Source organism: Henckelia pumila, chromosome 4 (genome assembly GCF_033568475.1).
Source record: "Henckelia pumila isolate YLH828 chromosome 4, ASM3356847v2, whole genome shotgun sequence".
NCBI classification, from domain to species: Eukaryota; Viridiplantae; Streptophyta; class Magnoliopsida; order Lamiales; family Gesneriaceae; genus Henckelia; species Henckelia pumila.
In genome coordinates, this window is record NC_133123.1 from 139,032,004 (window position 1) to 139,058,073 (window position 26,070).

A 26,070-nucleotide genomic window follows, 5' to 3' on the forward strand; every position below is an offset into this window, starting at 1 on the left:
TATTTTCATAATTTATTATTAATTTCTCACAAATTTTAAATAATTTTTAGAAACATTTTCAAAATTGATAACAGCTAGATTTTGCCATCTAATTTTTTTTTTTATTTTTTACAAAATATAATGAGTTGGACGATTCACCGTGCAGAGGTTTTCAACGCAACGCTCACCCGCTTTCTTACACGTTGAAACATCAGTGTCTTTTTTACACGTGCGTCTTTCTTACCTATTATACGTATATTAAAATTGATCATGATAACTTGTTTTTAAAAAAATGATCATGATACGATTCTATAGGAGATATTGTGTAATTGAAAATGAATAAACAAAGTCGAGGGAGAATAAAAAAAACTCAATTTATTTAAAAACAAGTCAATCTCCCAAGTCCCAAATTTATAACTTTGCCTTTTATTTTCATAATTAATTACTGTCCTAAAATCGATTTTTCAATTGGCCAGTTGACCCCCATCAACTGCCCATATCATCCACCATCATCAATAGCCAGGATCTTTACAGACTCGGCTGTACTATTTATTATTCATAAATTCAGAAATAAATCTTGTGTTGTGTTCCCAGTCAATCAATTTCAACGGTAGTTTTTGGCGTATGAACTTGCACTGGATTCCTTAACCACAACGTATATGATCATTCGATTTCCTACAAATCCAAGGCCGCGGGAATCTTCTTAGGGCCCATTTCGTAAAGGTTCACTTGCCACTCAACCCGGACCCAAAAGTTTTCATCTTTCTTTTAGAAAAATGAAGGAATTTGTTTAGCAGTAAAAAAAATGGATCTTTCCGAGTTTGTAATATATTTCGCACTTTTATGTTTTTATTATTTGTTGCCCATTTTCTTGAGTTTTACTTTATTTGTAAACTTCTACCACCCTGTTGTGATCTGTTCACTACATCTGCTGCATATGTTTGTTCTTGTTATTGATGGTAGGTATGGTGTAAAACCTTGTCGATTTTCTGACAACTGTTCAGCGCGTGGTATTGACTGTTAGGTGGTGGTCTCGTTGGTTTTAGTTAGTTTTCTTAATGTGTGATAAAGTTTTAAAGTTTCGAGGCTTTTAAAATTTTCAATCGCTTTTTTTTTGGTAAGCTAAATCGTGAACTTTCTCGTGCTATTTTTCATTTTCAGCTGAAGACTTTGGAAGTTCGAGGGTAAAATTTTAAATACTGCTATTTGAAATGTTACGGAATCACCGGATTGCAAGATTTTTATTGTCTCTCTGTTCTTTTCGTGATATGTTATCCTGAAGGAAATTTATTCAGAGCGTGAAGCTGAGTAATTTGTCGAAGAAAGATTTTTTTTTTTGTTTGGGTGTTAGTTATTGGATATCAAAAGTGGTACTAGAGGGCTTAAAGCAGTTTCTGTTGGAACTGAATTTTTATTTTCGAGTGAATCAGATGACATGAATGGTAATGGCATTGAGAAAATGCCAACAGCATTAGAGAGTAAGGCTGAAAACAACCTGAAGATTTCGATGGGTGTGGGCCGAGTTTATGGTTATGATACTCCGGTTCATAGAAATAAGTTCCCAGATAAAGAACTCAATCGTGGCGTATTGACAGGGACAGTGACAGAGGATAGTCCAATGGAAGTAATGAGTATATATCCCAATGAAATATCTAGCGTTGATCCAGAATTAGCATATCAGAGGAAAAGTGCAGTATTTGCATCAGATGATAAGTCTTTACATGAACAATCTGATTTGTGTACAACGCCCAAACAGAACCAGCGGGTGACAAGTTCGTTGGAGTCACCATCTGTTGTCGGGGTTTCACCGTCAAAAGATTTTAGTATCGGTTCACAACCTCGGGCGAGAAGAGGTTAGCATTCATAATTGTTGGTAACTTATCCTGTTAGTTTTTCATTCCTGATTTAGTTGTCGAGGCGTAGCATCATGCGAAAAATTTGAACATAAGCTTAGAACTGGTATTAATGTTGTCGTTGATGGCCTATTTTGCTGCTTCATCAGTTTTATTTCTGATATATTCCAGTATTTGCATGGTTATCTAATTGTGTCCATCGCGAAGTTAATGTTGAGGTAGAGGGAAACTTTCTGTTTGAGATTTACATGTGTCTGATTATGCACTTTCCTTATCGTCTCAAGGTTTGGATTACTGCATCACAGCACCAGTGCAGAGAACTCTTTTTCTTGACAGCCAAGAGGTCGCAATTTCGAAGTCTATGATTGAGAGAAGGGGTACTCCAAGGCCTGATCTGAAATTGGATAGACTATCTGAACATGAGAAGGTGACGTGAAATTCAGTGGAATTGTATTTCTTTGTTGAATTTGTGGCCTTGTTGTTTGCTATTTTATTTTTCTTGTATCTGTGTTTTCACGTTTAGATGGTGTCATTTATGCCTACCGTCTTTCCCTGTAATATTTACAATGATATATCTTCTGTTAAACTTGTACACACTCCCTCTTTTGTGTTACATGAGTCTCATAGAAACTACAAGGGCGCTTACATTTGGTACTCAGTATTTCGTCTAGGAATATATCATTATTCATGGACACATGGATCACCTCACGCTTTCCCTTTAAGTTGGGATTCCAGTTGCATTGCTCTTTCCATTTTATATGTTCTTTTACTTTATTGTGAGATGCCACCACGTCATATGAAATTTAATATTCTTGCACACAAAAGCTCTTAGGACTGATTTCTTTGTTGTTGACTTGTGCCTGCTAGCCTGTCTTTTCCTTTCGCGCCATCCATATATTAGATCTCTGTAGTGTTGAAGAATCACTCATAACTAAAAAGACACTCTCAAAAAGGATATCTTATGCTATGCAATTCAGTAGCTCTGTGATTATCTGCTATAGTGTATTATCTGCCTGGTTTTCAAAGATGATAATTGTGTTTTTCTCGAATATATGCGTTCATTCATTATAGTTTGATGTGTCTTTAGCCATTCCTTAGGTCCGTGAAAAGGATCCATACCAACTCTTCTCCGAGTCATATAGAAGGCTTGACTTATTTGTAACCTGTGGGATGATTTCTGCTACATATTGTGATGTGCAACCTTATTCTTCATCTGATCCTTCTTCTTGTCTAGATTTAAAGGATATTCTAGATTGATGTCAATTTCTGAGAAAATACCGTTTTTCCCTTTCGCACCCAGAAAAAACTAATAGTGAACTTAGTGAAGATACAAAGCGATGGGACCGTGGAGGTTGACCTCACTAATGGTGCAAATGAAGCTTCTGAGTTACTAGAGCTCCAGCCAGATGAGGCAATTCCTTCTACTACTGATTATATCATGAGTGATTACGACAAACCTATACCAAAATTAAACATCGCCCTGCTTATTGTTGGGACAAGAGGAGATGTTCAGCCTTTTCTAGCTATAGCCAGGAGACTTCAGGTAAGCCTTCAAATTTTGTATATGATCAAATCTGTGATGTTTAATTCATGTTTTTACGCTAGTATATAGTTTACTTTTTCGTGAAGAACTTTCTTAAGATTTTTCCAAACTTCTTAATCGAATTCATATGTAACAACAGGAATATGGCCATCGTGTTAGGTTGGCAACTCATTCCAACTTCAGTGGATTTGTGAAGTCAGCTGAGGTCGGTTTTTACCCGTTGGGCGGTGATCCTCGTGTTTTGGCTGGATGTAAGAGGTCCTCAACATGCTTGTGTATTCCTGTGAATATTCTTGGAATTTAATTTTAAGATAACCTTATCGATGATTATTTATTTTTGCGCCGGTAGCGTTTGATACTCGTGTTTTTCGTACTTAGCCCATAACTTTAGTTTACTATTAAAACTATGTTTCATATTCCTGAACTTTTTCCCATAACCTTGCAACACTCATAATGAACATTCCAAATTATTTATTTTTTCATCAATGAACTACCTGATAATAATTGATTTAGTCTGAACATATCTCGACTAAATTTTTGAATGCAATCACAGATATGGCAAGAAATAAAGGTCTTATTCCATCTGGTCCAGGAGAAATTACTATTCAACGGAAACAAATAAAGGCCATCATTGAATCTCTCCTTCCAGCATGCACAGAACCAGATCCAGTGACGGGTGAGCCATTCAGGGCTCAGGCAATTATAGCAAACCCACCTGCATATGGTTAGTTTTAAACTAAAAGCATTTGAGAACTTTCTCTATCATTTAGAACTTATTTGATAAATATACATAAAAAGCCGTGTTTTCTTCTTAGTTCATCTTAAACATATTAGGTTTTTTGGCTACCAGGACATGCACATGTGGCTGAGGCTCTTGGCGTTCCTCTGCACATCTTCTTCACGATGCCTTGGACGTAAGTTTAAATTATTTTGTCTGATTTCTATTCCTGTCTATCTTTTAAAGTAATTTTATCTTATTTATAAGAAAAAGAAAAGGAAAAAAAATACTTACATGTGTATTTTATTTTCAGGCCAACATATACATTTCCTCACCCACTGGCAAGAGTACCACAGAGTGCAGCATACTGGGTATGTTTCAACTTCATGAGATGCTCTTCTTTAATTTGGATAAATTAATTGAATTTTATGTTAAATGTAGACCTTGTATTTCTTGATTGATCCAGCTATCATATATTCTTGTGGATTTACTGATATGGTGGGGCATAAGAAGCTATATTAATGACTTTAGGAAAAATAAGCTGAAGCTCGCCCCTATTGCATACTTCAGCACGTACCATGGTTCGATTTCTCATCTTCCAACAGGCTACATGTGGAGTCCCAATGTCGTCCCCAAGCCAAATGGTAAGCATGTTCCTCACTGTTATTATTTAATCAGTCATTGATCTTTACATTTTATGATAATTGATATGATTGATGTCTTTGAGATTTTCAAATTATCCAAACATTTGGCCGTTTTCATTTGGTAAAATATTCCCGTTCAACTTTTCATAGTTTGGTTTCAACTTTCCTGGTATATAGCCTATGTGTTCTAGATATATTTATATTTTAATGGGGATGCATCACAATTGATATTTCTTTGACTAAATTGCAGACTGGGGTCCCCTGGTTGATGTTGTTGGCTACTGTTTTCTAAATCTTGAATCAAAATATGAACCAACTGAAGAATTTCTTCGGTGGATAAAAAAAGGCGATGGACCAATTTATATTGGCTTTGGAAGCATGGTATGATGGTCAAATGAGAACTCTCTTCTCATTTATTCTGTGTTGGTATCTTGTGATTCTATGAATCCATGTTTCATATTCTGTAATGGGATCCTTTTCTGTATCCATATGTTAACTTTGGTTGTTTGATTAGCCTCTCGAGGATTCAAAGAAAACGACGGTTATTATCTTGGAGGCATTGAAGAACACGGGGCAGAGAGGAATAATCGATCGAGGGTGGGGCAACCTTGGTACTAGTAAGTTTCTTTCATCTGTTGTATGACCAATTCCATTTTGCATTTTATCGCTACTCTAGTGATGATGTCATATGTTCACAGAGTCAGTGTGCATATGATAATGGGTTGAAAATTTATTATGAATTATTGGCTTGTAATCATCCCACCTTGTATTTGAGCCTAATTTGGAGAATATTACATCTGCAGAATCATATAATATAACCTTTACAACATAACATACAAGTGCCTCGAGCACAGTTGTTCTCAATAACATTATTTACACTTTCTTTCTATCGCAGATGAAAATATACCAGAAGATGTTTTCCTTCTTGTGGACTGCCCTCATGACTGGTTGTTTCCTCAGTGTTCAGCTGTGGTTAGTCCAGATTCAAAGCTTCAATAGGTTTATATCTTCTTCTTTTTTTGTAAGGGGAGCGTGAAATAGTCGCATTAACATCAATAGATTATTGCGGTCGAATTTAGAAAAACGTTTAAACATAGATTTTTCATAGGAAGAACTCTGTTTATTATATCCTGTTGCACTCATGAAGAATAACATTGCATTTTCGAGGTTCATCATGGTGGAGCTGGAACCACAGCCACTGGACTACAAGCAGGGGTATGCCAGAGATTAAAATATCCAAATAAGTTTTGTTTAATTAAATAGTATAGCCCTTTTGAAAGCCATATTTGGAATTAATCATGCCCTCAAGTAACCCACATTTCTAGATTCCACTACCATGAATACATATATGCATCTGACTTATCGAAAGGAATGTTTGAAATTTACTGAATCATTATATAACATAAACATGGAGTTTGTTGATGCAGTGTCCTACAACCATAGTTCCGTTCTTTGGAGATCAGTTTTTCTGGGGAGAAAGAGTCTGTCAGAAAGGATTGGGTCCTGCACCAATTCCTATTTCACAGCTTAGCGTTGAATCCCTTTCAGAAGCTATAAGATTCATGCTCCAACCAGAGGTACATATCAACTTAATCAACACCTACAACATTATGGCCTAAGTGCAGCATAAAAGATTGAATCTCATTGTGCACGTGAGTTTCTCAGCCAATGCTTGTAAGTTGTGCGAAGATTCTATATTCGATATAAGATAAGAGTATTAGAATTTACTTCCTCTGGTCATTTTCCTCTGTGGGTAACTATGTGGCGTGGTGATCAAAATGTGACATTTAAGTTGATTCACGGTTGAATAACCTACTCATGATTACCATCCTTAACTTTTGGAGCGTAGCAGCAAGCGCACAGTACCATATATCACAGTGTAGAAGAACAGTCTAAACTGCAACCATTGTTCTTTCCAATACACATCGGATTAAAATACACCTGTTTTATTTCCATTGGTCAAGAGCTTGTAGGAGGTGAGGGTTGCTTTAAACATATTGTCAAAGCAATATTTCTCTTTTAATTCTCGAAAATAAACTCCAGGTGAAATCCCGAGTGATGGAATTAGCAGTACATATCCAGAACGAAGATGGTGTGGGAGCTGCAGTTGATGCATTTCATCGCCATTTACCGCCTGAGCTTCCATTGCCAACACCACCTCCTTCGGAGATAGATGAAACTCCAAATCCGCTGCAATGGATTTTCATTCAGATTGGAAGACTGTGTTGCCTACCGTGTGGTGGTTCTTGAATTTCTTGCAGTATTTGTGTACTCCAATTACACTGTAAATAGTCATCTCTTAATAGCTATTCATTTCATTTTTCTTGTTCGTTATGTATTCCCATGTACTTTTTTAATCAAATTTCACGATTTTTGTAACAGACATTCATTGAGCCCTCAAGAGTTGTAGTTGTAATAGATTTCGATAAGAAAGCCAATACACTGACCGTAGAATGGTTCGATTTCTTGTATGCATAAACTAAGAATTCTGTGTGTATATTTAGTTCAACTTTCTTACTGCACGTAAAATAAGAGGCGACTCGTGTAATATTATTAGATAAGATATTAGATAAGACAGTCAAGTTCGAGGGTGATTCGGGTCGTTGCTACCCCACCCGAGCACTTTCGAGGGTGATCCGGGTCGTTGCTACCCTACCCGGGCAGTGCCCGAGTGGGATAGCATAAATTGCTCCAAGTTCGAGATCAAATTTTAACAAAACATCTTCTCATCTGAAAAAACATTACTTTATCTCAAATTAATAATTTTCCAAACCAGATTACATATGTCCCATGATGTTGCAAGCTGCAAACATTACGTCATGAGAAAACTTTAATATTACTTAAATCGAAGTAATTTCAATTTCGGTAAGCAAAATAAATTAATAAAATTTAAATTTTCCTTGTGCTATTTTTATTTTATTTTATTTTATTTTTATATAGAATCGTTGTGTTAATGATATAGATGTATTTTATCAAGAATTTCACAAGTTTATTTCAAGTTCTCTTAGCCACTAATATTACAGAGCATCAAATTATCTCCAAAATAATCAATTATCAATCCATTCCTCTGTGTTTGCCCATTTCCCTCTACAAAACAACGTAAAATGGCCATTTCTGTGGCGCCGGCAGTCCCCAGAACCGTCGTTAAAACATCGTCGTCTTCAGTGTCGTCGAATTCGAAGCTTCCGCACTTGTCCTCTCTTCAGTTCCCGGCGGAGCTTCGCATCTTTCAACTCCGGAGCCAGTCCCTCGAATATAAGCCACGCCTCCGAACTCTTACGCTGGTAAATGTGATTTGTTTTTATTCTGGGCTTGGGGAAAAGTTCTTTTTTTTTCCTTCTGTACGACGATGGAGTGGTAATTGTACATGGTGACATTGGACTTGTTCTGTGTATGGTTTTCAGTTTAGTTCTTTTCTTGTGTGGTTAGTGTAGTTACTTTCTTTATCCACAATTGATATGGTGTTTCATTGCGTGGAGGTATATTCCATTATTATCTCCTTTGATATTAGTGAAAGAAGAAACTTCAAAATGTAAAAGATGGAACTTTCTCCTTATTTTAAGAATTAATAAGGATTATCTTGGGTAAAATTCTGCTTGAAGTTGTAGATATGGTTAAATATGCTTTAGAATTAGTTACATTACTCGTGAAACTGAATTGTATGGAACTGCAACTCGGGCTACGTGGTCATAAAGAAACAATGAATAAAAACACCCCATCTTGTGGTTTCCTGTTCAACAACAGGAAAGCTTTTATAATAAGGTGATAATTTTCTACCTTGTAATCATTTTAATGACAGATTTTTCAAAATAAAAAACAATTATAATAGCAGAACTAACCAAGAGATAAAAGCTCTTGACAAATAGTTTATACCTGACAGTATCAAGACTTTTAGATTTTGTCATATGTTGGAGCTAATAGCATGGATGATATTGCATCAGGTTGCATCAAAGAAGCAGACATTTTCTTCTTTTGACGAGTTGCTGGAAAAATCTGATAAACCAGTATTGGTAGACTTTTATGCTACTTGGTATGTCTCTTTGTTAACTTCAACTTCAGATGTTCTATGTGATGAGTATTGTCCTGATTCTGTGTTTGAAATTTTCAGGTGTGGTCCTTGCCAGTTGATGGTTCCTGTTCTAGAACAAGTCAGCTCTAAAATGGAGGGTAAGATCCTAGTGGTGAAAATTGACACAGAGAAATATTCCAGCCTTGCCAACCAGTACAGCATAGAGGCGCTGCCAACTTTCGTTTTGTTTGTGAATGGAAAACCTGTTGATAGCTTTGTAAGTATCACTTTAATTACCTTGGAATTCTTCAAATATTTGCTTGATTGCTTGTGAGATTCAGCCCTATCTTATTATATTTGCGACTAAACCAGAGAAGACTGGTGCAAGATTGAGGGAAATGGCAAGAAAAACTTCTTTTATCCCATAGCTTTCAGATTGAGTTGGATCCCAGTGTCACAAGTAGAACTATCTGTGTTGACATGTATATGTGGATTAACACCTATATTCTTCATTCACAAAGGCTCGTCGTTATTTAATATGGTGTCAACTATCAACTTTTGACTTTTGAGGACTGTTTGTAGTTAAATGTATTAATATCTTATGACTATGATATATATAAAACAATTTTCAGGAGGGTGCGATGACTGCCGACAAGCTCATTGAACGCATTGAAACTTCACTACATGTTAAGCAGTAGCGGAAGAGGTGAGATCAATTGTCTCCCTTCCCCCCACATGCACAAAAGAAAGGAATTACTACTCGTGATTATATACAACTCTTCGGGCAGGATTGAAGTGATTTAAAATATTGAGAGTTCAACGTGGATGGTGCAGGTCGCCTTAGTTTGTGGATAATGCTTGCTGCCTTGCTTTGAATGTGGTACGGCTTGATTCTTGTCTTTGGAGTATTAGTCATTGCATACATTGGTTCAAACCCTTGACTGCTTTAGTATGAACTTAATGTGTTTTGAACTTCTAATGTACTCTAAGACAAAATGAATTCAATAGTTATTTTACTTGTTCAGATTTAACAACCTTGATTGCTATGGAATATGGATACTGCAATTGGAGTAACATGTCAGGCTGACTTGAAACAAATGGTCTGTTTTTTCAAGTTCTTATTGACTATTGTTGACATTATATTCTTGTTGGTGATTTTGTTATAACATAAATATGTTGCGTATATCATTTAAACTTATGTTCACAATGCGAGGGGTTTTTATTTTTATTTTTCCCATTAGCCACAGTGGAGACTCGGTCAAGCTTCGGTGGAGATGACTTACACAGTCTCTAATATAACTAACTATTATGTATCTTGATATAGTCTTGAATGTTGGAATCTATTAACATGATTGTAACTCAAAATGACAAATTGTTTCTCATATAAAATCCTTTTAGGCTTTTCGAAAAAAACCGCAAGATAAAAACCAACATGAGTCAGATAATATAAATTATATAATGTATGGTTATTATTAGTCATAATATATTTACTTCTTATCTCTTTTATTTCTTTAGGCATTATATGCTAATGCTATACAGTTAGACGATGTTAAATCAAAAACAATCATCCTGATGATCCATCAATGCCCAAGATCCATCTTCCTGCTGCACCATACCGTTATTCTTCTCACACCACCACGAAGCTGGTACGCAATATTCATCCTTCAGCACATCCATATACTTGTTGACAAGCCCAATATCACGATTAACTTCGAGTTTGAATCCTCCTTTGCTCCCCTGTGTGCCTGCAACTCCATGCAAATAAACTTCCAAGCTATGCCAACCATTTTCGTTACCTGGATTCTTCAAGTAGTCCGATTCCTTGGTGTTAATGACCAACTCCTCACCAACATCTGCGTAGAATATCAATGGGTATGATGTGACAACATCTAGTGCATTCTTTGTGCGCAGAACATGAAGATTCTGTAGGTTTGCATAGAGTCTACTAAAATCGTCGTTCCCTACGCGAGGACTGGCAAATACGAAGGCTGTGACAGGACAGGCCTTGTTAGGCATGTCCCGAGGCCTATTGTATCCATTAGCAACTATGTCTACCGCATTTAGTGTCGCAACTGCTGCTCCTAAGCTATGTCCTGTTATAGTTATGCTGATTTCTTCATTCTTGTACTCGTCCACCAATCGCCTTACTTCAGTGAGAACCTAAAGGCATTGCAATTGTTCAAATTAGTCAATTCTGTCTGCATGAACAAACACCAAGCTGACCAAAGATAACTCATCCCCTTCCACGTAAATTATAAATTTTGGTCACCACTTTATCCATTTACTTACCTGGTTTCTTGCGCTGGTCAAGTTAAATGGTGATCTTGGATCCTCAGAATTGTATATAGAATACCAGCCTAGATGCACCTTGACCTCTGCATTATTCACAAAGATATTTGGAGCAGGAACTAAAACAAACTCCAAATCGTTCGCCCATTCAAGAGCCTGAATCGTCCCTCTCCAAGCTATCAAAATATCCCTTCTCCCCAAAGCAATTTTCCCTTCATCTGTAGCCACAGCAACATACCCCATCCAATTCGATTCCTTGCTCCACGCCTCCCTCGACCATGATTTCACAATAAAGGCCTCAGGAACTTCAATAGAAGAAGTCGCATAAAAATATTTGGTAACCTGATACTTAAACTCCCTGCCTTTATCTATTCCTACTTTAGAAAAGAGATCATATTTAGCATATCTACTGCTTCCTGCGTATTTTGATGCCTTTTCGTGGTTGAAAGTGTCGTATGTTGCTTGGGCCATTTCACCGTAGTTGATAATGTATCGACGAAGGTCCCTGTCTAGAGGATCTAACAGACCATTCCAGTGGTTTTTGCCACTTAGAAGACTCCATCTTTTGGCAATGCTGCTTTTTGCTTCTGTGCTGCTGTATTCTCTCCTCTTCCTCCTCTTGCAGAAATCGATCACCTTGTCTTCACCAAATTAGACCAAAGATGTCAAGTTTTCTTTTCTTTTTTTCTTGAAATTTTTTTTTTACATTGCTTGTTTCATGGTTTCTTTGGCGAGGTTTAAACATAATTTAGTTACCTGTGCAAATGACTTTATCAAGAAAAGATTAAAGGTGCATGAATTTATAAAACTTCCCGAGTAAGATTTCAGCACACTTTGCATATATCTAGTAATTTTAGCTTGAAATGCTTACCTTTGAGACTCATATTACCGTTTTGTGTGTGAGAGCTTCGCAAATTAATCAAAAGATAATCCTGTTAATGGAAAAAATACAAAACAAAATCGCAGCGAAATGTAAATAATATCAACAAATTAACTACTTCAAACATATAGATCTATGCAATTGCTGAATAAATTAAAAGAAAGACAAAACCATAAATACTACAAATTCCATCTGCGACTGCATGCATGGTAAAAATATTATGTCAAAAAATATAGTCCACTGCTGAAACCAGGAACAGAAGGGCAAAGTCATCCACAATATATATCAATGTTTGTCTGAGAAAAAATATTTTGAATTTGACGATACATCAAAGGACTGTGCTCTCTGATTATGCTCGCGGCGCATAATACGAATAATAAGCGATTACCTAGATGTGTTTGCTCTTCCTTTTGGCCGGAGAAATTCTGATAATAGCTTTCTATATGTGGTGTGACATGATAAATAATGCAATTATCTAAGTATATATATAGCCATTCTTCTATGTAGATGTCACTCACAAATCAATCTTGCATCATCCAATACATATATATATGGTGTCAAATTGGTTATAACATAATTAATCATCGGTATATTGGGGCAATACCAATATTGCTGAATCAGTTAATTACTTTATTCATCACCATAGCCATTTTAATATGCATGGAGTACTCCGACTGCAAGCAAACCCCATTCTTCCATATCTGTTAAAATTCATAGTTTTAAGTAAAGGATAACGTCCGCAAATTTGTTATCGTTCAGATCTTTTAATATCTTGCATGACTTTAGTGAACAAATTGGATTAATACTAGTGTTTTTACGCAACGTGTGCTTGTATAGTCTTTTACTTTTTGTAAATATCTCTGGCGTTTAATCGATTTTTTTAAAAATAAATTTGATTTATATTAAAGTAAAGATAATATCATAATTATAAGAATTGATGAGAGACTGTGATACTAAAATTATAATATGATGAATTGCATAATTCATATATCAACCTACAAAAAGTAGTTAATATGATAGCCATATTATTAATAAATAATAATATAGTAATCCGAAAATGTATGTACGGCATTTTAACACGTGAAATATATTGGGTTGCATGCGGTTAATTTCTCGCGATTTTCCATTAGCTTGAAACTTGAACAATTAGAAATTTTGGGAAAACATAAAAGTTGTTAACACAAGAAAAACGTACATGCATGTATCCAGAATTAATTTATAGGATTTTGAGGCTAATAATTTACCATTATTATCCAATTGCTTGTTTAATATTAATTTTATTTTTTGCCGACATATCACAAATAATGATTAATTGAACTAAACTTTTTCTTGAGGGTTTATTAAACTCAATCGTGTCATTATTATATCTTGCTTTCAAGTTACAATTCAACAATGTTATGGACCAAAGAAGATTCTTGCAAGAATAAAAAGGCAAGCAATTTTAACATAAGCTAAAAATGACGAAAATGCATGGCAAATAGAATAAAATAAGCTGCTTGCGAGCCCAATAAGGCAAAGCCTAGCTCCAATAACCCAATTTGTTTTGCAAAATTAATTTATTAAACTCTCGGTAATTTAATTTAAATTAAGTTTATATACATTAAAAAATTTATTTATTTTTATTTTTTGCATATTGGTAGTATAATTAAATCAAATTTTAAACTATTCCAAAGGTCAAAGTCTTCCTCCTCTAAAGATCGGGTGCTTTTAGGAGCATAATTTGATGGACAGTTATTAATTCCGCTTATTATTAATTATGCAAAAAACAATTTTGTTGAAGGGGGCTTGTTTTGTTTTGTTTTTAATTTTTTTGATAATACAAATAAGCAGATAAGATCGCGAAAGTATATGCATGGGATAATGTACAAAAGGAGAGCTACGTAGAGTTATTATGTACGCAAGAATCTACGAAAAAAATATTGAAGGGCTTTAATTTTTATTTTTTTTAATGTAATACCGCATGTTCAGATTATACAGTTCCGTTTTAAAGTACGATTTGCAAATAGATGCTGAAAAAAATTTGTAATCCGATCGATATAGATAAGGGTCTAGTACTCCTCTTCCTTTTTAAAAATTGTTAATTCATTAATAAGATCCAGCGAGACCTCCCACAAATTCGGGGTGGTGATTTATAATTTATGTAATAAAAAAAACTGCAATTTTTGATCATTTATATTTGTATTTTTATGATTTTGGTTTTTTACATATGGTGTTCTATCTATGTAGGTGCAATATAGACGTTGTGTACGTTGTCACCTCGAAAAAAAAAAATACAAGAATAACAAAAATAGCGGACGGCACGACTCATTTGTGATAAGATTAGTTGAAGATATTTGGAACGCAAAATATGCATATTTGGATGGAGCTCGATTCGAGCGATCGTGATCAAGTACTCATTAGTCATTACCTATGCTCAAAAGCGTTTAATGTCAAATGTTTGACTTTTTATTTATTTAATTAATTAATTAATTTATTTATTAAACAACTTAATTCAACCAACTTTATTGATGAGAAGAAATATCTGAGAAAGAGATGTGTGGAGAACGAGTCTCCGAGAAAATTTTGTGGCATGCTTAACAACTAAGTCACATTATTTTGATTTAATGATTCCCAATATTAACCAATTAAGTCAAACAAAAATTTAACAATTGCAAGAAAAAAAATTAAGTTTTTAGAAAAGCTAAATCTTCCGTAATTACTGATGTGGCTAATATATAATTTATTTTTTAAAAAAATAAATTTCTTATTTTCACAAGCATCCACTGAATGTGTGGAAAACTGAAAATAAGTGCCGGAAATCCAATTATTTTATGACCTCGATGAATGCATATATTGATTACTATTGTTTTTTTTTTTTTTTTTTTTTTGTAGTTGACTGATGGTTCTGAACTAAATTATCCATATGAATTATTTCTTAAGTAATACATATGTAATAATGTTTATAACTACCATGTATATTGTAGACACGAGATTAAAATTATGTAGCAAAGCCAAAAAAATATGATGTCCGTAAATAAATATCATTGTATGTGTTAAGAAATTGAATTGGACCTAACTAATTTCAAAAGTTAGCTCAAGAGATGATGTTTATACCTTTTTATATAAAGGGCTCCTAGATTATTTAGCCAACCAATGTGAGACACAAACTAAGACACCAACACACCCCTCTGACGGACGGGTGAGACCAACTATGGGTCGTCCAACACATAACAGTGAAACCTGGGCCAGGGTCGGTGTAACACCCGAAAATTTTAAAATGTAAATCCGCATGTATAATTATGAGAAAATTAATTTTTAATTAAGGATTAAATGTATTTATGTGATATTATATGATTTATATGCATGATTTAATTTATTTTAGCATTTAACCCATAATTATGGAAATTCTAGATTTTAAGGAATTTATTATTTTGATCGCGTAGACGGGATCGCGAACGGACGAGATATCAAAATTCTTAGCCAAAAATATTTTATGAGTTTTATGAGCCTTAAAATATTATTTTAAGGTATTTTGTCAAGAAAATTTTAGTATTTAATTATATATTTATTTAAGGGTTGATTTTAGCCAAAATTAGTCCCTTTATTGACTTTTATTAATTTTTAAAATTTGCCTAAAATATTATTTCGGGATTTTGATTTTTATTATCAGAATAATATGTTATGTTGAGATTTAAATATTATATTTTAGGCATGATTTTATCTTAAATTAGTTATTATCTTAATTAAATTTTAATTAACCAAAAATCTATCCTATCTACCCTAAACTCACGTCTCCCTCTCCCTTAGCTGCCTCCAACCTTTCTCCATCACCATCTTCACGCCCCATAGCAGATATCAGCCTCCATAGCCGATCTTTCAAATATTTATCGAGTTTTTGGTCCGTTCGTCGTCCCGGAGCCTCGTAGACGCATCAATTATCGTCCTAGAATTATCAAGGCATGTCTAAAACTTTTATTTGGCCACCATATAAGCTATTACTCTTGCATGATGTGTTTTATTTCAGATTTTTCATGGAAATTTCGAGTTTATGCATGTATGCCTTGTATTGATGTATGTTCTTTCTTGATTGGTCATGACTCACGTTTTTGCCAAGCATGGTATGGTCCAGAGGCTGGGGCTCGGTTGTATCATTTTCTTCTTTGGTGAATTTAAAATGTTACTTTACAGAGTCTAGTATATATTTTTGGGAATTAAGTTCTCATGTGTCAAATTATGCTAGTGGGTTCACAGATATCATATTGTCATTCATTTAACTATTAAGGTTTTTCCCTTGACGAAGAAGTCATGATTTTTTTGGAGATGACACTGGTACCATAAGGTTATAGTTTGATGGTTTGTGGTTTTAAGTTTGTACTCTTAATTATATGAGGTATAAATTGATGATAAGTATGTTTTGTATTAGATTCTTGAATCTTTGAGGATAAAAAAATAATCGTGGAGTTAGTTTGATAAAGAATTGGGTAATCTTTGATAAGAATTACGGGTTCGCATGGTTGGTGTTACCAAGTAAGCTGTATTGGGTTTGATGTTCAAGTCACTACGTTTAAATAAATAGATTTGGGAACTTGTCAGCCTGACTTATAGATATTGTGATGACTGAATGATGAAGGTGTAAATTTTTATAGGCTTGTGTAATTGGTCAGGTGTGGCATAACACTTGTTATAAAATTTTGGTTTCGATGTCAAGTGTAATATAAGCTTTAGATATGACCTAAGAGTTGACGATATATATATTTATATATATATATATATATATATATATATTATAGAGTGAGTTCTTTTGTTAAGAGTTGAGTCATTTGAGAATTTGGGTTGTTGGTTCTACGCTTGTATGGGTAGTTGAAGCACTTGGAATAATCACGAGTCAGCGTAATGACTTGATATTATAACTGTTATCTCGATACTTTCGTTTTACGTTGGGGTTAATTATATATAAGTATTTGTATGGATGTTCTTTCAATATCCTTGAGTTGTATAAACTTGAATTATTGGGTCATGTTATAGGAGTGTCTCCACCAAGATTTTTGGGATGCATGAGCAAAAAGGTATTGGTTGTGTTTTGACTGTACATGGGACCAACATGTATTACTTGTGAGCGGATTATTCAGTTTATTAGGTAATTGACTTAGTATTTTGATTTTGAGGAGTTCAGATTCCATGAAATATAAATAGAGGCAACTAGGAAATGATATGGAATTAACTATTGAATGTTATATTATTATGCTATTTAGATATGATGACATGTAAATACTATTCGGGAAATTTCACTCCTCCAATAGGAAAATCTAAGTGCCTTAAGCCTAAACTAACCACAGAATTAGAATTCATGTATTTTAAGCATATTCCTGACGTTAGGAGAATTTATGTTGTACATGACGTTTGACACTAAATTCACTTTTTTTGGGTTTCATGGATTTATAGAACTCGATATTTAAGACTTTCAAGTGTTCGATAGTTGGAAGTGTAGTGGTAAATGGATGAGTTGAAGAAAATGGCGATGAATGACAAATGTTCGACTCAAAGATGTTTAACTTATTATGGAAGGCTGGTGTGTGGATAAGCTTTACAAGTTGAATTTATTGGAGTTTATATCGTAATCCTATGCTTTAATAAGTAAATTTGGGAACAAAAGTTCGGCTCACGAATGTTGGAGGATTGATAAGTAGGGTGTATAAGCATATGAAATCAGTCAAGTTTTGGCATAGTGCGATTGTTGTGTTTAGAAAAACGAATAGTAGAGTTAATACTTGAGTTGTACGTATAAGTTGAGGTAAATATGTGGGTGTACTTTCATTATGGTACTAAGATTTGTATAAAACGTCAGATTTTGTTTACAGTGAAATGTAAGTAAATTGTAATGATTCTCTTTACGAGGTGTTTCAGCAGCGGAAGTTTATAAATATAGGTTTGATGGAGATGAAGAGGACAAATGGGAAAGATAAAATATGTTGTTTATCAGAGTGCGCAGCAGAAGCAAGACTTTTGGGATACCGAAACTTGGGAACTAGATAGGTAATCGTGGATTTTGTAAATTGGATATTTGAGGGACTCCGTCATTAGAGTTTGATCAGTCGAATTTCGAGGACGAAATTCAATTTAAGGGGGGGAGAATTGTAACACCCGGAAATTTTAAAACGTAAATCCGCATGCATAATTAGGAAAAAATTAATTTTTAATTAAGGGTTAAATGTATTTATGTGATATTATGTGATTTATATGCATTATTTAATTTAGTTTAGCATTTAACCCATAATTATGGAAATTCTAGATTTTAAGGAATTTATTATTTTGATCGCGTAGACGGAACTGCGGACAGACGAGATACCAAAATTCTTAGCCAAAAATATTTTATGAGTTTTATGAGCCTTAAAATATTATTTTAAGATATTTTGTCAAGAAAATTTTAGTATTTAATTATATATTTATTTAAGGGTTGATTTTTAGCCAAAATTAGTCCCTTTATTGACTTTTATTAATTTTTAAAATTTGCCTAAAATATTATTTCGGGATTTTGATTTTTATTATCAGAATAATATGTTATGTTGAGATTTAAATATTATATTTTAGGCATGATTTTATCTTAAATTAGTTATTATCTTAATTAAATTCTAATTAACCAAAAATCTATCCTATCTACCCTAAACTCACGTCTCCCTCTCCCTTAGCCGCCTCCAACCTTTCTCCATCACCATCTTCACGCCCCATAGCAGATATCAGCCTCCATAGCCGATCTTTCAAATATTTATCGAGTTTTTGGTCCGTTCGTCGTCCCGGAGCCTCGTAGACGCATCAATTATCATCCTAGAATTATCAAGGCATGTCTAAAACTTTTATTTGGCCACCATATAAGCTATTACTCTTGCATGATGTGTTTTATTTCAGATTTTTCATGGAAATTTCGAGTTTATGCATGTATGCCTTGTATTGATGCATGTTCTTTCTTGATTGGTCATGACTCACGTTTTTGCCAAGCATGGTATGGTCCAGAGGCTGGGGCTCGGTCAAGGGGTGTCCTAGGGTTCCTTAGGGTCGAGTGGTTCGAGTGGTTTGAGCCAAGGTTGGTCTGAACTGAAACAATATCTTCTAGTTGCATAGAAGGTCGCAGTTTGAGCGGTTTTGGGAGAATGGTTCGTGTGCACTGTATAGGACGGGTTTGAGGGTGATTCCAATTGGGCCCCAAGACATAGAGGAAGTTATCTCAGATAGTTCTCTAGCCAGTGATGGTCGGAGTTGGGCGGCCAAACGGCCGGAAGTTCGGTGTCGCGCGCAGCGCGCGAGCAGAACTTAGATATATTTTGTTTTGGTTCGTTCTCCTTCGTTAGGACTCCGTTTGGGCTGGTTTTTAGCTTTCTGGAAACTTCTTGAAGTCTTCTAGGTTTAGGTGGTAGTGCTCCAGCCATTTGGTGGCCAGAGTAGGGCAGCTGATGCCTCTGAACGGAAGCTGGTCGCAGCCGAGAGTAAGGAACAAGAGGGAAACGGGTTTAGGGTTTTGGGCAGGTCCGGGTCGGTCTTGGGGCCTGGATCGGGTCTGGTAATTTGTGGGTCGGGTCAGGTCGGTCTGGGTCCGGGTCTGGGTTAAGTGGGCCGGGCTCGAGTCTTTTATTTTTTTAAGTAATTTATGTTTTAATTGATTTTTGGGCCAATTAATTATAAATAAAATTATTTGGGCCGCCTTCAAAATTATTTTTAATTTAGCCCAATGATTTTTATGGGCTCGTGAGCCCATAGGAATTTTTGAGACAGTCAGTGATTTTATTGGGTCAATCCAGGAATTTATATGAATTAATTAGTTAATGGGCCTAAATATTTTTATTTAAGCCCAATAATATTTAAGTATTTTATTTTAGTAAAAATTATAATTTTTAAAATTATTTATTTAATTATGGGCTTTAAGTTGGTTAATGGGCTTTAAGTCAGTTAAGGGGTTTAGTAGAGAGACCAGCAGTCTGGATCAATCCATAAAAAATAACTAAGTTCGAAATATATATTTAATTATTTTTATGCATGAAGTTTATATTTTAAGTATATTTATTATGAAAAATCAATTAAATATATATTACGAACAAATTTTCAATGCATGCATTCATGAAAATTTTATATGATATGATTATGATTATGTATGAGTTGAGCAATAAAATATTTTTTTGATGGAAATGTAAGTAGTGTGACGTAAGGGTGGTTATCCACCATATGATATATGATTTATGAGGTAGTTTACTACCATAGGAGGTGATTTATCACCGCCACGTACGTTGGTTCATGAGACTGATCAGTCGGCACAGATAAGCGTCACACTTACGGATAGGACCATAGAATGTTTCAAAAATATCATGCTCAACTATGTTATGTATGATGAAGAAAGATGATGTTTATGCTCAAGATTTATGATTCAGCATTTATGTTATGAAAATGTTTCCATGCATGTTCATGTATCATGTATATGTATTAGTATAATTATGTGATGCATTATTTTAAACCTTGATATTCAAGTTTAGACATGTTGAGCCCCTAGGCTTACTACGCTTATATGGTACAGGTGAGAGAGATGACTTTTATGTAGCTCCTACCGGTGGTGAGGACGTATGAGCTCACGGAACAGTGGCCCCGTGACCGTTGCATGACTTAGGATTATTTCAGATATATTTTTGTTAACGATTTTTAAGCAAATTATACTTTTACTTTAGTATTTCCGCACTTGGTGTTTTTGGAGCATGCAAAACTTATTTTTATTTCATGCTGATATTATTTATCTTTTATTTTGAATTACATATATGTATGGGCATATATGTATTGTTCTTATTTAAAAATAAAAAATAAAAAATTCCGCATTTAAGTTTTAAGAAGGTCTAGATGTTTCAGTCGGAACTTGGTCTCTGATACCATGTTAAGAAATTGACTTGGACCTAACTAACTTCAAAAGCTACCTCAAGAGGTGAGGGTTGTTCTTGTCTATATTAAGGGCTCTTAGGATATTTATCCAACCGATGTGGGACACGGTTCCACCGTTATGTGTTGGACGGCACATATTTGGCCTCACCCGTCCCATAGTTGGCCACCCGTTAATATCTCTACGCTCCAGTCGTTTTATTCCTAGACGTAAGAGAGGTGCGTTGGTGTCTTAGTTTGTGTCCCACATCGGTTGGATAAATAATCTGGAAGCCATTAATATAGACAAATGCAACTCTCACCTCTTGAGTTAGCTTTTGAAGTTAGTTAGGTCCAAGACAATTTCTTAATATGGTATCAGATATCAGGTTCCGACCCTGGCCCAGATTCCACCGTTATGTTTTGGACGGCCCATAGTTGGCCTCATCCGCCCCATATTTGGCCACCCGTTAATATCTCGCACGCTCTAGTCGTTTCATTCTTGGGCGTGAGAGAGATGTGTTGGTGTCTTAATTTGTGTCACACATCGGTTGGATAAATAGTCTGGGAGCCCTTAATATAGACAAAAACAAACTTTCTTTTTTGAGCTAACTTTTGAGATGAGTTAGGTCTAAAAATATATATTAACGGTATCTATTTAATTTGATCAATAAAATAAAATATTGAGGATATTTTCGCTATCATATATTTTTCTTAGTAATTTAAAAACATCACTTGTAGGGCATATAGTTGCATTTAAAATATTGGATTAATTGGATACACGTTTCCACGTAATGGGAAGACTAGGCTTGATAGTACGCGTTAATGTCTATGTGGGCAAGTCGCTACTCAGACAATACTAATTTGGCGAAGAAGCTATATATGTATTTATAGATTTTATTATAATTTATAGCCTATGTAAAAATAATTACATCTTTCAAATGGTGATTAATTAGAGGCTGTGGTATAAAAACCTACATTAATACTATTTTGCGTGCTTATATATATAACTTGTTTTTTGCGAAAATTTACGAGGAAATGACAATTTGGGGATTGAAGTGGCATCTGTCCGCTTAAAGAAAAATAAATGCGTATCTAATTTTCTTGGATAATTTTTGTCAAAAGGAATATGAATTATTGGAGTTTTGATTGATGGATGAATTAGTTGGTGCATAGTTGTCCAAATGAGAACATATTGATTAGATCCGTGAAGAATACAAACTTCCAAACCTCCCAATTAATCCATCCATCGTGAATGCCATGCCCTCCACGATATATAGTCATGAGAGATATTTATTTGATTCCATGAATTATTAATAAATAATAATAATAATGATAATACTGGCGGAATCTTATCGGGGACCAATAGATATATATATTGTTGTCCCTTCGTTATTTTTCAGGTTTGTATAAAATTTTATATTATATGTTTTATAAAAACATGATTGAATTGAGTACCTGCAGGTACTTTGCCTCAGTGTATGAACACTTTGGCTTCGTCACTAAGAATTCTTTATCAAGTATCCCTCTTGACGCGTGGAATAAGATTATCATGATTAAAATTTAAAAGATAAAAAAAATAATATAGTTCATTTTAACTTGAATTATAACATAATTTAAGCTAAATACGAAATGATGCAAAAATGTTTAATTTCGAGAGCTGGATAAAGGATCTGACTTTCTCGTCAATCGTTGTTGAATCCGATGCACTTTTTATTATTTTAAACTCTACAACATCGGATTAATCCTCTACGATCATGCTTATTATTGAAGATTGTAAAATCTTTGTTTTGGATATACAATTCGTCTCTTTTGTTTTGTTCGTATATCAGCGAATCATGCTGCTCATGCGTGAGTTAAAAAATCTGGTTCTTTGTCTAGTCTAGAAGGTCTTGTTATTCTTTCGTCTCCTATTCTTCGTGACTTATTTTAATATATATATATATATATTTTGCTTTACAAAAAAGTTTATAATATAAATACAATAATATAAAAGAATATATACACATAATTATGATCTAGAATATAAATTTCCAACACCAATATTGGAACAGATAATTTCACACTTATAAATAGCACACTCCAAGTCTATACCATCTCATACTCAAGTATAAGTCTCGTGAAATTTATAAGGTGAGGTGAAAAATACATACGTACGCATGGCAGAAGAGAAGCAGCACCACCACCTCTTCCAACACCACAAGGAGGAAGAGAAGCCGGTGGAGGCGGTGATCTACTCGGAAACCGCCTACGGGGTTGACGGTGCGGGCCAACGCTACGAGACGACGGAAACCGCCGGTTACGTTGCGACGCATGATTATGAGAAAGAGAGAAAGTCTCATCAGCGCAAGGAACACCTCGGTGAGCTGGGAACCGCGGCTGCCGGTGCTTATGCCTTGGTAATTAAATTAATCCTTGATTAATTGTTACTTAAATAATTTCATGTTATATTCATTTTCAACTTGCATGATTACCAAGGCACTGGATCATGAAACGTAACATTTACCCAAGATTTTAATATTTAGTGACATTTGATATTAATTAATTGTCTAAAAATTTATTCAGTCTGTTTTCACTGACTCGATAGTGGATCGGGAGTGGTTATAGGAATCCCGTCGATCGGCTTCATTTGACTTGGCAATAAATTGATTTACTGACCGTTATATTACGTTGAAAAATTCAATTATCACCCTCACCCATCGATCATATCATATCATATCATATACATTATTATTAATTTTGACATATTACATGAATGAAAATCATCAGTATGAGAAGCACCAAGCCAAGAAGGACCCAGAGAACAAGCACAGGCACAAAATACAGGAGGAGATTGCGACGGCGGTGGCGGTCGGAGCCGGTGGCTACACGTTCCACGAGCATCACGAGAAGAAGGAAGTTAAACATGAACAAGAAAAAACCGAGGGGAAGCACCACCACCACCACTTTTGATTACAAATTTTATATACCATCACATATATATATATATATATATATATATATATATATATATATATATATATATATATGTATTGTTTTGGTCCCCTTACATATATATATTCTCACAATCCATATATCCCACTCTAAATAAAGATTGTGTTCGTGGATCTCTATATGTTGCTGTTTTATGTAAAAGAAATAGTACGTTTTGAATGTTGTTTTGGTCTTATTATGCCATGCACCATGTTCACATATGGTTTCAATAAAATCTCTTATATTTTCTCTGGATATATATATCATCAAGCTGGAAATAAGGCAGAGAATATAATAATCATTCATAAGTCATCATTTCTAAAATCCACTAATATGCAAAATGTGCATCAAAGTGCATCTACTGTTATTGGGCCAAGGCCCAAATTCAGACGTGGGGACCAACCGAAGGTGGAGTAAACGAGAGGCTACAGTGATGACTTAATATGTCACCTTCTTGGGCTGTAAAGCCCAGTGAACTAAGCATGGAAGGCCAGCACTCGTGAGTGATTATCCGAATGGCCCGACAACAATCCACTCCCAAATGAGACCCTCCATTCAGAAAAAACAGTAGAATTTCATTAGAGCAAGACTTGAGCTCCAGAAGAGCGCCCAAACATTCCATCGTGCCTCCTTCGTGTTTCGCGGCATCTTCGGCTCGCCCGATCTGTGGCGTTCTTGATGTCGCGGACACGGTTAGGACTAGCCATAAGAGTGTTACTAGGAGTGGAAACTTGGCAATCACCATTTTGCCTTTTTTTTTTGTGTGGAAATATTCAATTTGTGGGAGATGGAAGTGTTGTGATCTGTCGTGGAATAAGTTCAAGTACTTGAAGAAATTTGGTGTTATATTTATAGATAATATAGTACGCCTTTTCGTTGGGCTTGGCTCCGAAGAGTTGTGACATTTTGGTGAGTAATGAATACGAGCAAAGCAAAAGTTTAGTAACTGAAATTGACATGAAATTAATGTGGACATGTATATGATCTATTTTGTAGATGGGCAGTGCGTTTTCGACTTCATTGTATAACACACATATATACCGGCTCAAGTAAATTTTGTGTAGTACTCGCACATAAATTATACGTACCCACACATCATAATATGTCATGCTCGTTTAGTGTTGAGTTTTTTGAATCAATCACTCCCTTTGTGTCTAACTACACATGATGCAAAAAAGAATTCCTAGTTTGGGGAAAAAAAATTGGAGATTGTTTCTATTCACATTCTACATTCAGTTGGATTCTGTATGATAACATGGGAAAAATACAAATAAAATCTCATAAAAGACACCGATTTCATGAAACGGTGAAAATGAAACATATGGTCGATGTATCTAAAACTCACATCAGAGTCTCGATTCGACCATCAATTTAAAATATCCTATTAAACAGCAAAACTAAGTAGATTACATTGAAAGTAAAGATGAAACATTTAATAATAATAATTGAAATTAACTTTCAACTAGAAAACGAATTTTTTGGTTGTCCTCGATTGTTCGAGCCTCTTTCTCTTTTTATCCGATAAATTTTTCCACCACCTTCGAACTTCATTTCTCCTTCATGGGCCATGTATTTCACACACTTTCCCACCTTCCATCTTAACGGATCTCTGGCCTTTTGGTTTCATGCCAGCGCGTTAGTCCCATAATTCATCTGATGGGCTTCGCTTGTTATAACCCGCAGAGATCCATTCACCGTTTCAATCTCATAGTGGCCAATAATCCTACGGGCCGCCGCACAAGAATTCATGTTTGGGCCAAACACTTAGCTAAAATAATGTTACCAACTCAACATCTGCAATAAGACTCTGAGGAATATGTTTATTAAAATTTAGATGTAATTAGTTTATCCATCCTTCCAAATTTGTGTGAGTACATGTTTCATTATGTCCTAATTCTATATTTGTATTCATAAAAATAAAGAATAAAATAAAATTGGGTTTGCAATTTGGGTCACAGCTCACGAAAGTGACAGGCCAACTGGGATTGTTTGTTATGTAGCTGTAAATTGTAAATGGTGGCCCATATGTTTTCAACCGTCGATTTTTGTCGGCGGGAGCGCTGAAACATTCGAGCAGGGCTATTATTGCATCGGGATTAAATTACAAAATGTAAATATTTTCTTATTAAAACATTATCGTAAATTTCTTGTAATTATAACTTTTCCCAAGTTAAGATTTTATGTTCTTTTTGTTTTAAGGTTTTAATTGAGCTCGGAGTTAAATTATTTTTATTAAAAAAAAAGAAAGAAACTTTATGTTACGAAACATCCTGATTCGATGCAGAATTTTCAAACATAGTTTTTTATTCGTTAAAAT

General features: G+C 34.7%; 5 protein-coding genes across 16 annotated transcripts; 3 read left to right on the forward strand and 2 right to left on the reverse strand.

The window, feature by feature from the left end:
* The first annotated feature begins 465 nt into the window (after positions 1-465).
* LOC140860354 (sterol 3-beta-glucosyltransferase UGT80B1-like) lies at positions 466-7,228 on the forward strand. Of its 9 annotated transcripts, XM_073263339.1 has the most exons (16): positions 466-702; positions 1,141-1,163; positions 1,410-1,832; positions 2,117-2,259; positions 3,133-3,375; positions 3,515-3,626; positions 3,929-4,099; positions 4,226-4,289; positions 4,407-4,464; positions 4,560-4,737; positions 4,988-5,118; positions 5,252-5,354; positions 5,633-5,709; positions 5,905-5,952; positions 6,165-6,314; positions 6,781-7,227. In XM_073263339.1, exons 3-16 carry the CDS (start codon positions 1,415-1,417, stop codon positions 6,985-6,987), a joined length of 2,103 nt encoding a protein of 700 aa, XP_073119440.1. In that variant the 5' UTR covers positions 466-702; positions 1,141-1,163; positions 1,410-1,414; the 3' UTR covers positions 6,988-7,227. The 9 variants fall into 9 exon arrangements, 8 of the variants coding, with proteins under 8 accessions (XP_073119440.1, XP_073119435.1, XP_073119437.1 ...); XR_012143687.1 differs by lacking the exon at positions 1,141-1,163 and having other exon boundaries at positions 466-938; positions 6,165-6,411; positions 6,781-6,914; XM_073263334.1 differs by lacking the exon at positions 1,141-1,163 and having other exon boundaries at positions 466-938; positions 6,781-7,228.
* Positions 7,229-7,740: 512 nt separating this feature from the next.
* Positions 7,741-9,974, forward strand: LOC140865162 (uncharacterized). 4 transcript variants are annotated; one of them, XR_012144494.1, is made up of 6 exons: positions 7,742-8,021; positions 8,679-8,767; positions 8,846-9,023; positions 9,379-9,452; positions 9,581-9,626; positions 9,772-9,974. XR_012144494.1 is itself a non-coding variant. In XM_073269702.1 (5 exons), exons 1-4 carry the CDS (start codon positions 7,842-7,844, stop codon positions 9,442-9,444), a joined length of 513 nt encoding a protein of 170 aa, XP_073125803.1. In that variant the 5' UTR covers positions 7,741-7,841; the 3' UTR covers positions 9,445-9,452; positions 9,535-9,974. The 4 variants fall into 4 exon arrangements, 3 of the variants coding, with proteins under 3 accessions (XP_073125803.1, XP_073125802.1, XP_073125801.1); XM_073269702.1 differs by having other exon boundaries at positions 7,741-8,021; positions 9,535-9,974; XM_073269701.1 differs by having other exon boundaries at positions 9,581-9,974.
* Positions 9,975-10,207: 233 nt separating this feature from the next.
* On the reverse strand, positions 10,208-12,355 carry LOC140866696 (phospholipase A1-IIgamma). The gene is made up of 4 exons (XM_073271729.1): positions 12,304-12,355; positions 11,907-11,967; positions 11,036-11,676; positions 10,208-10,906 (listed from the first exon to the last, which is right to left on the reverse strand). Exons 2-4 carry the CDS (start codon positions 11,917-11,919, stop codon positions 10,301-10,303), a joined length of 1,260 nt encoding a protein of 419 aa, XP_073127830.1. The 5' UTR covers positions 11,920-11,967; positions 12,304-12,355; the 3' UTR covers positions 10,208-10,300.
* Positions 12,356-22,879: 10,524 nt separating this feature from the next.
* On the forward strand, positions 22,880-24,008 carry LOC140894650 (abscisic stress-ripening protein 2-like). Its single transcript, XM_073303217.1, has 2 exons — positions 22,880-23,179; positions 23,550-24,008. Exons 1-2 carry the CDS (start codon positions 22,940-22,942, stop codon positions 23,730-23,732), a joined length of 423 nt encoding a protein of 140 aa, XP_073159318.1. The 5' UTR covers positions 22,880-22,939; the 3' UTR covers positions 23,733-24,008.
* Positions 24,009-24,138: 130 nt separating this feature from the next.
* LOC140861863 (egg cell-secreted protein 1.4-like) lies at positions 24,139-24,498 on the reverse strand. The gene has a single exon (XM_073264867.1). It carries the CDS (start codon positions 24,496-24,498, stop codon positions 24,139-24,141), a length of 360 nt encoding a protein of 119 aa, XP_073120968.1.
* Between the last annotated feature and the right edge of the window lie 1,572 nt (positions 24,499-26,070).

What these genes read in the sequence shown, in the direction of transcription:
- LOC140894650 (XM_073303217.1), top strand. Translation starts at nt 22,940, where the DNA reads ATGGCAGAAGAGAAGCAGCACCACCACCTCTTCCAACACCACAAGGAG. An exon ending in CTGCCGGTGCTTATGCCTTG is followed by an intron (nt 23,180 to 23,549) that starts GTAATTAAATTA and finishes GAAAATCATCAG; the next exon opens with TATGAGAAGCACCAAGCCAA.
- LOC140866696 (XM_073271729.1), bottom strand. An exon ending in TGACCAGCGCAAGAAACCAG is followed by an intron (nt 10,907 to 11,035) that starts GTAAGTAAATGG and finishes CAATGCCTTTAG; the next exon opens with GTTCTCACTGAAGTAAGGCG.
- LOC140861863 (XM_073264867.1), bottom strand. Translation starts at nt 24,498, where the DNA reads ATGGTGATTGCCAAGTTTCCACTCCTAGTAACACTCTTATGGCTAGTC.
- LOC140860354 (XM_073263334.1), top strand. Translation starts at nt 785, where the DNA reads ATGGATCTTTCCGAGTTTGTAATATATTTCGCACTTTTATGTTTTTAT. An exon ending in CTATAGCCAGGAGACTTCAG is followed by an intron (nt 3,376 to 3,514) that starts GTAAGCCTTCAA and finishes ATGTAACAACAG; the next exon opens with GAATATGGCCATCGTGTTAG. An exon ending in AGCAAACCCACCTGCATATG is followed by an intron (nt 4,100 to 4,225) that starts GTTAGTTTTAAA and finishes TTTGGCTACCAG; the next exon opens with GACATGCACATGTGGCTGAG.
- LOC140865162 (XM_073269702.1), top strand. Translation starts at nt 7,842, where the DNA reads ATGGCCATTTCTGTGGCGCCGGCAGTCCCCAGAACCGTCGTTAAAACA. An exon ending in GCCTCCGAACTCTTACGCTG is followed by an intron (nt 8,022 to 8,678) that starts GTAAATGTGATT and finishes ATATTGCATCAG; the next exon opens with GTTGCATCAAAGAAGCAGAC. An exon ending in GTAGACTTTTATGCTACTTG is followed by an intron (nt 8,768 to 8,845) that starts GTATGTCTCTTT and finishes TGAAATTTTCAG; the next exon opens with GTGTGGTCCTTGCCAGTTGA.